Below are 14,451 nucleotides of genomic sequence, written 5' to 3' on the forward strand. Positions count from 1 at the left end.
ATTCTGCCTCCTCTGACCAAAGGCAGGAGGGAGTGTTGAGTAGATTCAGAATTCTCTGTGTCACCAGATTTTAGCTGCTTGTTTTATAGGAGTTTCTAACTTTGTGTTGGCTTACTATTTTCATATATATGTGTTACTTTTGAGGGTTTGAAACGATTTTCATTTTGAGTTCACAAATTTCTGTGAAAAACGACTTGATGAAGAGAGTGAGAAATGCAAAAAAAAAAAAAAAAGAAAAAGGGTAGCAGTTAAAGACATTTAGGAATCACTAATCGCCTGATGTATTCCTTACTGGGAAAGCCGATGGGGTTGCTCAGCCATATTTTGTAGGCTATGACATACCTCACCTAGTGTGCTGGCTTTTCAAAACCGACCTGACCTTGTGTCTAATTTCCCAAAGAAGAGATAACTAAACATATGCAAATACAATTGGTTAAGCTAAACCACTGTCCCCCCCCCCTCAAAAATCTTTTATTTTTTTAAGAGGAGGGGGGGGGTAAAAATGATGGTTATACTCAGCTAACGTACTTCCTAATTTTCAGTGTACAACTTCTATTCCATATACTAATTTGATATTGGTCCCTTGACTTATTGGAGAGGGACCTATGTTTTCAGTGGCGTTCATGCGTCTGTCTGTGCATCCATTATTCCGGACGATTGCCAGATAACCGTCCATTAGTTTTTCCTGGAATTTTGCCACAAATTCTATTTCATTAAATTGATGTGCATAGTAAAAAATTTTTTTTTTGCGAAAATTCCCATCACGCCCCCAGGAGCTCAAAAGGGGTCACAAATGCCCCAAAATTACAAAAAATGATACTTTTTACCCCATAACTTTTGCCCCATCCATTAAATTTTTCTGAAATTTGGTGAAAATTTGAAGGCAACATTGGCCCTTCACACTTCTCACATTAATCATTTCTTCACTATATTTTGTGGCGTTATCTCACATGCAGCACCAGAGGGGGACCATACATGTGTAGCTTGTTTAATTTATTATTGACATATAATTATAAAATACAATTATTAACTCATAGTTGTCAGATTTAAATTAAATACTACATTATGTAAAATATATCACCATATTTAATTTTCTAATCTATTCTGAATGTATATAACTGATTACAACTAGTGTTATTATTTGCTATCATTATATTATTACATTTGGTTTATTTATTTGGGTTATTCTGACTTACAATTTCCACTTTATTCTACCTTACTTGTTAATTTTTTTTATCTTATTTAATATATTTATCTCAATAAAATTTAAAAAAAATTTTCCATGCGTTGATAGTTCAATTTATTTTAACCTAATTCATGCTCCTAATCAGGTTTTAGTCAAGACAAGATATACTTAGATCTATGTAAACAGTTTTGAATTACTTCCTGTTTTTTGTTTAGAAAGCTTTCTTTAGATATTATTATATGATTCGAGATTGTGAAGGTTGCATTGGCCAGACTTATTTGGAAAGTATTTACTAGCACTTCCTCGTAGAGACCATTTCTATTTATATTCAATTTTATTCTTATTTTTAATTTTCTTAACTAAGCACTCTTCAGGATAAAATTTAAAACAGACGGCATCGATGTTGTTCTAATTTTCTGTAATATATATAACAGCTTTAGGCTCAGAGAAAGGCAGACAGAAATGCCCTTTTTAATCTTTCTAAAAACGAGAGTACAAAAGCATTTTTATTTTAGAATTTGTGAAATTTATGTTTTTCATTTCTAAAAATTAATATTAACGTTGTTACATCTTACAAAAGAATTATAGATGGAACTATTCATGGATGACGTCACAAAATGATGATGTCATTCATTATACCAGAAAGGAGAGTAAGATATCTTTTATGACATTTCATCTAGATGATCTATGACTCAAATTACTAAGGAGCCGTCTATAGATCTCAATCTTTTTTTTTTTTTTTTGACTCAGAGATCTGTTTGCTTTTTAATGTATTTTGGTGGACCCCTATAGCTTGTTTTATTTTTCATTAACAAAAAGAAAACCGAAGGACATAAATCAGCAGTTTATTTAAAAGAAAAACTGGGCCCATAGTAACGTTGCATGGACCCTAGTTGAAAACCAAACTCATGGGGATCTCAGATACTACTAACTCTGTGTACCTTGTTATCTTATTATCTTGATTATTTTTCTTGTCATTGGACACAATTCATGATTATTATCTACATATTTATTATGAATAGTAGATGAATAGTAGTTACTAAAAGTGTGTAGCATTGTAAAACATGCACCAAGATGTGACATTGTGGTGATGGGGCAGAGGTTGAATCTTACCTGATAGTGTGGGACCTGTTAGATTTGAGACTCTTTTTTGGGACCTTGACTAAAAGTGAGAGACTAGTCATCAATGCTCCAACTTAGATGCATAGACAAATTGTGGTTTTGTAAAGATATAGGATGTTTTCTGATGTGAATAATTTTCTAACACGTTAGAGGGATCCACCTTCTTTGCAGTAGTCTTGGCAATGTCCTCAATGTATTTTTTTGTTCCAATTTATGTTGCTTATAAATGTTAAACTGAGCAGTTTGAAATATACAACAAATACTCATCCTCCTGGATGGCCTAGTAATACTATTAAGGTGCTTATTCGGGATTTGGTCATTATCTAAGGGAGGTAACTAGCATTTATTAAAGAAATAATATTATTTTGTTGCAAATAATTTAGAGCCGCTTTAGAATGCTGCAATGATCAGTAAAACATGGAAACAAATTTCTTAAATGCACCATTTTGTCAGGATGCTGAAAATTAGGATTTTTATGTAAATTTATAAAGTTCATCTTTCGAACAATGCTGAAATAATTAGCAGAACAAGGAAACAACAAAATAATGCAACTAGTAAAAATTGTAATGAAAGTGAAAAAGTGACCAATAATAAACAACTGAAATAACGAATTAAAATGAAATTTTGAAGTAAAAAATTAAAAATTCAAGTAAAACATGTTAATTAATGTAAATAAAATTAAGAAGCAAATGTTTATTTCAACTGTAACGCAACGCCGATCATTCTAGTTATTATAGGAGTTATCGAGGCTGCTGAAAACGAAACTAGTATTTAAAGCGTCACAAATTTAATTGTCTTTACATTGGTGGGGTGGTGTTGTGGCGGCCATGGCTGCCCCCCCCCCCCTGCAAACAGAATTTTTGTGAAATGCTGAACGGTACTTATGGAAAGACAATTAATAGAACTACAGAAGCACCTGTTAAACTATACAAGTTTTATAAATGAATACCCCCCCACAAATAAAAAGAGCAAAAAACATAACGTTTTTGTAAATCGCTTGTGAAAACTTACTGACAGCATTATTTTTACTATTAAATGAGGTGAAAAGCATTTTTTTTATTTCATGAAAAGTATTTCTTCTAATTGCTATTAAATGAGGTGAAAACTATTTTTTTATTTTATGAAAACTATTTCTTGTAATTTAAAATGTCCTCCATGTATTCATGGCCTTGTGAAAAGTCATGTGATTACGTGCGTGTGAACATACATTTCAGTAAGAAACCGCTAGCACGTATCGTAAACAAAGGTGGTGAAATGGGGCAAAATAGTCTCACGGTCCAGGGGTTAATACCATGCAAACGGTAAATTTGTGACGGGTTTAAATGACAGATTCATTTTCAGTGGTTTCGATAGCCCCTAAAAACGCAAACTAAAATGGTCGGCGTTGTGTTACAGTTAAAATAAACATTTACCAATTGATAAAAATAAATAAACTATAACAATGAAACAATATTAATTAACCAAATATAAAGAGTAAATATTTAAATGCTAGATAGAGAGATAGAGAGAGAGAGAGAGAGAGAGAGAAGGTCTATTATAACCTTACAAGAGAGTTTCACCTGGCACACCCTGAGTTTGTTATATTCATACCAGTGGAGAATACATCTTCGATACTGTCCAACAGAGTCTTGACCATTTGTGAGGAGTTTTTTATTGTTATTTCATCCCACACAAGTGCCACTTTAACGTAAGGGGCTACTAGGATGATCTTGCATCTGTCGAGCTAACTTATAGTTCTGGATAGCTCTAGGAGATACCCCCCTCCCGGTAATTCGTTACCTCCTATCTTTCAGGTGGAATAAGTTTATTGCTTACTGCCTGAGGCGCCTCTACCAAGGAATGTTGATGGAGCTGCCCAGGCAATTTTTAAAAGGCCAAAGTGTTCTTCGCTTGAGGTCTTTGGTTTCATTTTTCACATCTTCTTGACCTTGAGTCACATCATTCTGTGGTGGGATTGAAGTAAATAACTCATTATATATATATATATATATATATATATATAGACCAATCACGTTGACACACCGGTTCTCGTCAGATCACTGAAGTTAAGCAATGTTGAGCCTGGTGAGTACCAGATGGGTGACCATTTGGAAATTCTAGGCGCTGTATGTGCTCTCTGCTTATCTTTAGTCGTCCTGTACATGCACTTCATTTGGCACTAGTATTTAACAATGTCGACTCAGGAGAGGTGTGGTAGGAGATTACGCACCTCCTGCCACAAAAATTTCATGCGCAGGCATCCCTTCCTGGGTATCCATAGCCTGTCAAAGACTGAAGAAGCCCTTGTGTATATATATATATATATATATATATATTTCATCCATTTTGTAGACAAGATTTTTATTTTCCAAATTCCCACATTATGCATACATTGATGTTTTAGGATTTTATGTAGGTTAACCATTGATTGAATTTGTTTTGGTGATTGTAATTAGTTAATGTTAGGTTCAGTTTCTTGCCATCTCCCTTTTTCAGCCTTGTGCCACATTTTATAGTTATTTGATATTTTGTATAAAATATTTATGAATAAATATAATCTCTACTATTATACAAAAGGAACTGTGTGTGTGTGTGTGTGCGCGCACATAACAGAGAGAAATAGAGTTCCCTATGGACTCCTAAACAGTTGGGCAAATGTTTTTGAAATTACACAAAATGCACTTTATGTGTCTGGTAGTGTTCTTAGATAGGTTTTGTATTGGAATGTCTTTGATAAGTATCGATAATTGATAATTGAAAAATCCAATGAAAGACCAGGCGATTTTGACTAAAGTTGATGCGTTATACAGTCTAACATCACAAGTGCATTTGAGAAGTTTTATTACCACACAAGTAAAAAGGCCCAGTATATAAAATGAACAGCAAGTTCTTTGATATGACAGTTCTTCATACAGATATACTTTAGAATGAAAGATAATTTATGAAAAAGACGGAAGATGCCTATTGACCTTAGTCTTGAAAAGATCAAGTCAATAGGTAGGAGGAAAAAAGTTATCAGAAAAAAAAGTTATCAGCTTGCAGTTCTTGGAAAGAAACCACTAGAATATGAAACTATATTACAATGATGTATCAAAACAACGAATTGATGGAGACCACTAGATCAAAATGGTATAAAAAAACATATGAGAAATATTTGGAATCAAGTCTCCCCTTGCTGTTATTTTAGATCATTTGAAACCATAGCAGCAAGTTTTACTCTCCCCTCCATCAAGGCCAGAGATTTTGGGGAAATAGCAGATATTTTGTAATTCATATGCAATACTAGAAAAACCAATGGCTATGATTGAAACATTGGTAAAGGTGCAGTATCTTTCCACACTCAAAAAATCCTTTAAAATTACCACTATTATAGGTTTTCAGGAGTGCTGAAAACGTGAATAATGTTTAAAATTTTAGGAAACGAGTAATTTTCTTAGATATGAAGAAATATTTTCAAAAAGTATTGGGATCACTTTTATATATTAATTTAATGTAAAATGAACACCCACTTTATAGCCAACTATTTCATGGAGGGGGCGTCTGTTATTTCAAATAATATTTTTGTTTTCAGTACCCTCGGAACCCCACAATAATGATAATTTTAAAGGATTTTTTGAGGGTGGAAAGACATGGCACCTTTACCAAAACATTTTATGGCTGTAAAAATGTGCCAAAAATAGGCTCTGTATGATGGGATGATCCCTTAATGTGCGACCTTAAGGGCAAATGTCACATAGCCCTCTACACAATTCAGGTCATTAGCTTTCTAACAAGCCCTCATTTGTTTAATTCTGATCAGTAGTTGCTGAGATTTGGAACTCATAAAATTGCAAAAAAATATGGATATATCTATTCTCACCGCCAAATTGAATATTGTCATCTCCATACAGTACTGTTTTGGTTTTATGGGACGAAAATACATGAAAATTTGCAGGTTTTTTGAAGATTAAATTCTATGGTTAAAATGGTTCTATGGTTAAAATTTTATGACAATTGATAAAAAAGAACCTATATTTTCAAACCAATAAAATAAGCCCAAATTTGTCTATATTTATACATATAGTGTCATGGCAGGCCAGCTTTAGTTTTGCTGCTTTGGGATGAATTTTGCTTAGTTTTTTTTTTTTGCTTGGTTGTCTCCCTTGTGGCACTTGCCAGGTCACTAATATATATATCTATCTATACTCCAGTGAATTTTTTTTTTTTTTGCATGTGGATTGATATTCACATTAAAAACCCTTTTTTCTATTTATTTAAAAACAAAATACAACTTTGTTATATATGGGTCGTGGAATTGCATTCATCTGCAAAAGATTTAGCTAATTTGCATATTCTTTGAAACATTCATTTTAATTAATTTTTTATTAGTTTTTTTGTTTTCTTATGGAATGACCATCTTTAGTCAACTATTATATATAATTATATTCATGCAAATATTCTACATGATTTATACTTGCGTAATATTTGTGTAAAAAGGTCATAGTAAACACAAACCTCCTTCTATATATATTTATATGGATATATATATTTGTTTAAAAAATTTTTCCTACCAAACTCTTCTGTCAGTTTTTGGTCTACAGACATGAAACTTAATATATAGAGTATTCAAACTCATATGAAACTTAAATATTTGGGCTTTAGCTGGGGAAAATCGGTGCAAAGGGGTGAAAATTAAAAAAATGGAATTTGCCAGGTGAAGGTCAAACGAAAGCATTACGAACATACATGCATAACGTAATAGCTATTGGTTCATGTCTTAAATTTTAGCCTTGCAGCAAACATGTCTTCATAGCTCAGGCATTAACATCAAAGGAAAAAGTAAGCTAAACGTTTTGGCTTTGATTCTCGGTGGTAGCACATATATATATAGTCATCTCCATACAGTACTGTTTTGCTGTTTCACAGCTCATCAATGCGGCTAGACAAGTAACTACCTCAAGCCAGGATCGAAACCTGATCACCCAAATGACAGTAGGAGCTTCTAACCGTTGCACTATACGGCTGCTGCTATGCAGACAGTGAATTAACAATGTTTTTGACATTGTCCAAAGAAAGTACCTAAGTTCATCATTTCATATGCTAAGGGTAATTTGTATATCACTTCCCAAATGCTCAACCTAAGATTATAATCATTCACATACAGTACCGTTATATATATATATTATTATGTTTTTTAATTTTTTTTCATATTATTATTTTGTATTCCTGCACGTCACCAATTAAAAACGAATAAAGAAAAGTTACAAGCTTTTATACTTTTCGCATTCTTTTTTATTCAATATATATATATATATATATATATATATATATATATATATATATATATATATATATATATATATATAATGTATTAAAATTACCATATACTATATATTATTATTATTATTACTATCATTATTGATATCATAAACGGGTTGGTATGTAATTATATAGTAAGAGGTTCTGTGTTCTATATTGATTGGACAGATATGCATATTTTTAAATAATACAAGACTTTTGTTTTCTTGCTTTAATTCTATTTGTGATTTTATGAGGGGTGCTGAACAAGCGACTTTTCGGAATCATTCAAATACAATAAAAAACAAAATATTCTAAATTGCTTTAGAAACTATCACATGCCCGTTATGTATTGTTTGAATGTTTGGTATTGGGATATATAATGTGCTAATTTTATTTATCTCATATATCATTCAAACACGGTAGTGTTTGAATATGTGGTTAAGTGGCAATGTTAGTCATTTAGATCTACTTTAAAGCTTCACCGCTCACTCATTTTTCGATCAAATTTCAAACAATTATTATAGTTTATACATCACCTTCTCAGCTATATTGTGAAAATAATTTCAATTTTCGTTCAGTAAAACAAAAGTTATGATAAATTTTCTGGTGTTCAAAATCATAAAAATATATAAGGAGGTAAGCGATGTTTTTTTATGACTGGTTTCCATAGCAACCATGTTGCTTAAGTAATTACTGTTGCTACTAATTCACTAATGAAGAATGAAATGGAGATAATTGGGGGATTTTATTGAAAGCAGACGAGTGCTGTACATTGTTATTACATATGTGTTTATGGGGGAAAAAATAAGACTGAAATTAAACAAAGAACATGTGAATTTATTGGAAGCCTGGAAAAATCATGGATTACTATAGAAAAATACGAGCATGAAAAGTAATATGGTTAAGCTTAAACATGGAAAAGTAGAGGACTAGTTGTTAAAACTGGAAAAGAAAAGAAAAAGATATTTTAGTAACAAATATGATAAATTTATAACTTAAAATATTGCAGCATTAAGAATTTTTTAAAAATTCAATTTATAACATTACATAATCAATTTTTAATGCTGCAATATTTTAAGTTATATATATTTTTCTATTGTAATATATATGATGATGAGAAATAGTATTCCGACAAAATCGAGAAATATAAAGGAATAAACCAAGTTATGTATTCATCAACGTTTCGTCTTCTGGATAAATGTGAAGTGAATAAAGATGAAACGTTGATGAATGCATAATTTGGTTCGTTTCTCTCTCTCTCTCTCTCTCTCTCTCTCTCTCTATATATATATATATATATATATATATATATATATATATATATATATATATATATATACTAGCAAAAGTACCCGTCGTTGACTTGGTTCAAATACAGCCTACAGAAAATGGACTCAGATTTATGAAAGTATGATAGGTTATGAAAAGGAAGGATTGTAAAGAGATAGCTTCGAATTTCGGGGTATCAAAACCAAAGCAAAATATGATGAAAGTAAAAATAAAATAGATAAACCCCATAATTTATTATACCATACTTGTTCACACTGAAACACTTATCACAATATTCTGTGGATCTATATAAAAAAAACCTTGTTAAACTTTGTGACATATTTCCATTCTATGGAGGTCAGGTGCGACCAAACACCCCATAATTTTATCATACTATATTTCTTCAAACTGAAACATAATTATCAAAGTATACTTACGCAGATAGATATGAAAAGTCTTTATTAAAGTCCATGCCTATTTGCATTCTATGGAGGCCAGGTGCGAACCCAGACCCCACAATTTTATTATACCATCCCTATTTAAGTTAAAACATACTTATCAAAGTATTCTTATGTACATCTATATCAAAAACACTTGTAAACGTTTTTTTTTAATTTTTAAATTTTTTATTTCCATACTGTGTGGACATGGTGCGAATGCAGACCCCACAATTTTAATGAACTACCGTTCTGCCAAATCAAACATCCATTCCTGTGTCTCGATACATCTTCTATCATTATAAGTAATCAGTTTTTTAAAATAGTCAACCATATAGGAGCCTATTCGTGACCACACACACACACACACACACACACACACACACACACATTCGGCTTTATATTATAGATATATATACTGGTTGGTTACATTTCAGTGACTAAAGGAAAGAATTAGTCCATAATCATATTTTTTGTTTATCTTTTTATTCTTTATATCAGCAAATGCCTATATTATTTTCTTCTTTACTGTCTTATACATGTTGTTTTGAAACTCATAATAAAAAACATTGTTTTTAGTGCATATTGCTGCTTTTCACAAACCATCAAATATCAATAAACACCGACACAATTTTCTAAAATAAAATAAAAGAAAGAAAGGTGCTTATGAAAGATGAAAAACATGAAAAACTCACTTTAAATGTGAAAATCAGAGAAAATATCCCCCCACTCTAAAAAAAGACTCTGACACCATGTTGGAAGGTTCTCAAACTATTATATGGGAGTTTCTTTCAGTCTTGGCAGACTATGGATACCCACTGTAAGGGTGCCTGCACATGAAGATTTTGTGGCAAGAGTTGCACAATCTCCAACCACACTTCTCCTGAGTTGGCGTTGTTAAATACCAGTGGCAAGTGGAGGTTTGGGAATACTGGAAACAATGCCAAGATAAGTGGAGGATACATGCAGCACCTAGAATTCCTAAATGGTCACCCATCCGGCTCAACATTACTTAGCTTGCGTCAACGTGATTATGCCATATAACCATAATATATATAGGAAAAATAGATGATGAGATAATGAAAATAAAATTGAATAAATTGCAATGTTTATTGACTATTCAAATTCAAACAATAAATTCTAATAATGAAAAATCCATGGATTATTTTTATATATTTCCAAATTTATGCTAGTCAGTGATGGATGAATATTGTAACTTATTCAATTTTATTTTCATTGTCTACTTTTCTTTTTCATTTGCTTTATCTAGTATATTGAGCGGTTGATTATCTTGATTGGTTCCAATTTTAAAGATTATATCTTTCTCTCTCTCTCTCATATATATATATATATATATATATATATATATATATATATATATATATATATATATATACATAGCTAAATCTAAAGGAATAATTCATAGGCAAATCGATTGACAATTGTTTCAAGATCTTTTTATTTCGAACCTAGTATTTAAACATAAATTCAAGATTCTAGTTCATCATATTTTCTCCAATCCAAAATTCAAAAAACAATGGATTATAAATAAAAATAAGTTCTCATCAGAAAACATTTATGAGAAAATACACATACTTGGACAAACAACAAAAATTAATTGACACATCTTTGTGTTAAAACATATTCTCTCTCTCATATATATATATATATATATATATATATATATATATATATATATATATATATATATATAGTGAAAGACAAAATGTAGTAAACAAATTAATTAAACCCAGAAGAAAGAAAAACAAACAAGAGATTGGTCAGTTTTCATTTGGATATCATATCTGAACAAAACCGGTCCATCATTTGTTTTTGATTTTTTACTTCCGTTTAATTTGTTTTTTTTTTTTCCATTTTCACTATATTTTGTCTTCATAGCATTTCGTTTTATGACGTGTATTTTATATTCTCATGTGTGCGTGTGTGTGTGTGTGTGTGTGTGTGGTCATTTGATTTTTTTTATATCCTTGCAGAATGTTCAGAAAGGGATATTAAAAGGATACTCTGGGTGTTCTACCAAATGAGGAGCAGTGGTGTCGAAAGTAAAGAATCTGTTCTCTATATCAATGTTTGCAATATCGTTCATGTCTTCATTAGTCAGCTGAAAATCAAATATGTTTAAATTCTCCTTTATCCGAATCGGATTGCTACTTTTTGGTATTACTCGAATATCTCTCTGTACAAGGTTTCTGAGCATGATTTGGGCCGGCGTTTTGTTGTGCTTAGTAGCCAGTCGCTTAAGAACTTCATTATCAAGCACTTTCAAATCATCTTCATCGCTATCCTCATTAACATTTTTGCGACCAGGTGAACCGAGAGGGGCAAAAGCTGTGAGAGTTATGTCCCTTGCCTTGCAAAATTCTAACAATTCTTTTTGTTGAAAATACGCATGGCACTCGACTTGGTTAGTGTAAGGTTTTACGTATTTCATCTTTGTACAGATCCTCTCTACTTGTTTTGAATTAAAGTTCGATAAACCAATGTATCGGATCTTTTTCTCGCTCACTAATTCCTCCAAAACGTGCCAAGTTTCGATTATATCGTGGTTGACTAGCGCCAACTTACCTTCGCTGTCGCGCGGAAACAGGCACCAGTTGCCTGTGTTTTTTAAGCCGAAAGGTGCGTGTATCAAATATAGATCGAGGTAGTCCAATTGTAGACGCTTTAAACTTTCTTCGAAACACTCTCTTACATTTTCTTTTCCCATGTGGGTTAACCATAATTTGCTTGTGATGAAAACCTCTTCTCGTTTTAAGCTGCCGCTAGAAAAGCATTCTTTTAGCACTTCTCCAATTTCATTTTCGTTATCGTAAAGAAAAGCCGTATCAATGTGTCGATAACCAAGATCGAGGGCTGTTTTTACTGATGCTTTGACCGAATCCCCGACAGTATTCCACGTACCCAAGCCCACCATGGGCATTTCTATCCCCTTCAGAGACATTTTCTTCTTCTTTTTTTTTTTTTTAATTTTTTTTTTTAAAGCTCTGCTTTTACGTAAGCTGTACTCCGAGACTTCAGTTTCCACCGCTGTCAAAATACGTTTTCCCTGTCCCGTCGAATTGTGTGCCTTCGAGACGATAATTGATTGTGTGCGGTTGTGTCTGTTGTGATTATTTATTGATTTAAAATCTAGCAAAATAGTAACACGATCAGCTGACAATGAACTTTCGTTGCTTTACAATAACAAAACATAAAAAAAAGAAGAAAAGAAAAGATAAAAACACGATTTTAATTGATTACCAAATAATCTGCTCGGCGACGGATTACTTACTAACGGCGTCTATGGCAAAACCGGCTAACGACAACAATAGCCGAAGAAACATATGTAAAATGAAAACGAAGTTCTCAAAACGAAACGAAAAAATACTGATTTATTTACATTGTTGCATTTATTATTGTTATTTATTTTTATTTTTGTAATGAGTAGGCTTTATATTTGTATATATTTTTTGGTGAACGTCACTGTTGACGACATTAAAGGTTTTAAAAGGGAAATATAATTGGGAATTGGGGAATAAGGGTCGGCACCGGAAGTATGATCGGACTGGAAACGCCGGGCGGCAGAGACAAATAATTAATTTAACCAAAAGAAGGTACTAATAGGAGAGGCGACAGAGACTGGTTCCGTGTTTCTGGTTCACGTGTACGAGCGGTACCACCCCACCCCACCTAGATTTTTTTTTAATTTCGTCTTTTTTTTCTTCTTTTTTCTTTTTTTCTTTCTTTTTTTTCTCTTTTTCTTTTTTCTTTCTTTTTTTCTCTTTTTCTTTTTTCTTTCTTTCTTTCTTCTTTTTTTTCTTTCTTCTTTTTCCTTTTCTTTTTTTTCTTTTTTTTTCTTTTTCTTCTTTTCGTCTTTTTTTCTTTTTCTTCTTCTTTTTTTCCTTTTTTTCTTCTTTTTTTTTCTAGCAGATTATTATCGAATGAACACTAATCTACTACATTATCGAAAAAATAAACAAATAAAAGTTAATATTTAAATATTTGTAGGTAGGGGTGCTGGCTGGAGGTGCTCAGTTTCTAATGTAACGTTCTAGTAAATCAATCGCCCATTTTAGAGCCACTCGACGTTTTTAAGCCAAATTTCGCGAACTTATCTCTTATTAAGCAGTTTGGCCTATTTTGAATTTCGCTTAAAATTTGCCTTTTTCCGATTATTTTATATACAAGTTATTGTCAACTAGTTGCATCAGTCGACATTTACAAAGGCTTTCCCCAGACAAAATTTTTCTTTCAAATTTTGTTGTTTTCTTTAATACGGAATTTTCAAGTTTCGTCACTCGATATTTACAATTTTTAAATTAGCAGGAAAACTCTTTGGTATATTTAAGTATGCAGTTTCTAATACAATAAATCGATATTTAAAACATATTGGAATCACTCAATGAGAACGTGCAACGCTGCAACGTGCACACTGCACACCCTTTTACATAAAGGATATTTCATTTATCAATCGAAGAACATTAATTAATAGTCAATGTGCGCTAGCATACTTACCTTTAAAAAGTTGACTTTTAGGGGTATTTAGGTCTGTATTTTATATTGTTTTCACTGGTTGCTATGTTTGTTTTCGCATGGGCATTCAATTTTTGCACGCATGCGAAAATAAACATGGCGACCAGTGAGAAAAATACGGTGTCTTTTTTTTTTTTTTTTAACTTTTTACAATTGTGTCACCACTTATCAATGCATAGAATCCACTCGAGGATAAGGGTTAACGAGAGTATGGGAGTCATTGGGACCATATCGTAGTAATCGTTAGAAGTGGAAATTTGGTAAATTGGATTTCTTAAGGGGACGGCGGCTCATCAAGAACTTGTTTATGTTGGACTTGAAGACGACCATATTGTAGTCAGCTGGAAAGCAGGCAAACAGAAGAGAGTTCCACAGGCGTGCAGTTTTAAGAAAGAAGCTTTGTTTATGGAATCCACATTAGGTTTAGGCACAGATAAAGAGTGGGGGAAATTATTGATCGTGGTTTCAGCTTGATGAGTGTTCTTTGTGAAAGTTTGGCAAAGGAGGACCATAGATCAGAGTTCAGATGAGCACTTGCCATGAAAATAACGAAAGAGCAGAAAAAGGCTCGCGTCGGAAATTTATCCTCTTTCAGATAAATTCGACGCGAAAGTAACTAGCCTGAAAAAAAAAAATAAAAGCATG

At 32.2% G+C, this 14,451-nt stretch overlaps 2 protein-coding genes across 2 annotated transcripts in view; both read right to left on the reverse strand.

The window, feature by feature from the left end:
* LOC145255901 (AN1-type zinc finger protein 2A-like) overlaps nt 1–13,914 on the reverse strand; it is a 99,690-nt gene extending 85,776 nt beyond the window's left edge. Inside the window, exon 1 of the mRNA XM_080114638.1 lies at nt 13,789–13,914. The gene's annotated coding sequence lies outside the window, so the exon portion shown is untranslated. The remainder of the gene's footprint in view (nt 1–13,788) is intronic.
* Nucleotides 10,991–12,613, reverse strand: LOC145255884 (1,5-anhydro-D-fructose reductase-like). The gene has a single exon (XM_080114633.1). It carries the CDS (start codon nt 12,233–12,235, stop codon nt 11,273–11,275), a length of 963 nt encoding a protein of 320 aa, XP_079970759.1. The 5' UTR covers nt 12,236–12,613; the 3' UTR covers nt 10,991–11,272.
* Nucleotides 13,915–14,451: the final 537 nt, after the last annotated feature.

The sequence above is a fragment of the Euprymna scolopes genome, chromosome 3, assembly GCF_053919585.1.
Source record: "Euprymna scolopes isolate OS-2025 chromosome 3, ASM5391958v1, whole genome shotgun sequence".
Lineage (NCBI taxonomy): Eukaryota > Metazoa > Mollusca > Cephalopoda > Sepiida > Sepiolidae > Euprymna > Euprymna scolopes.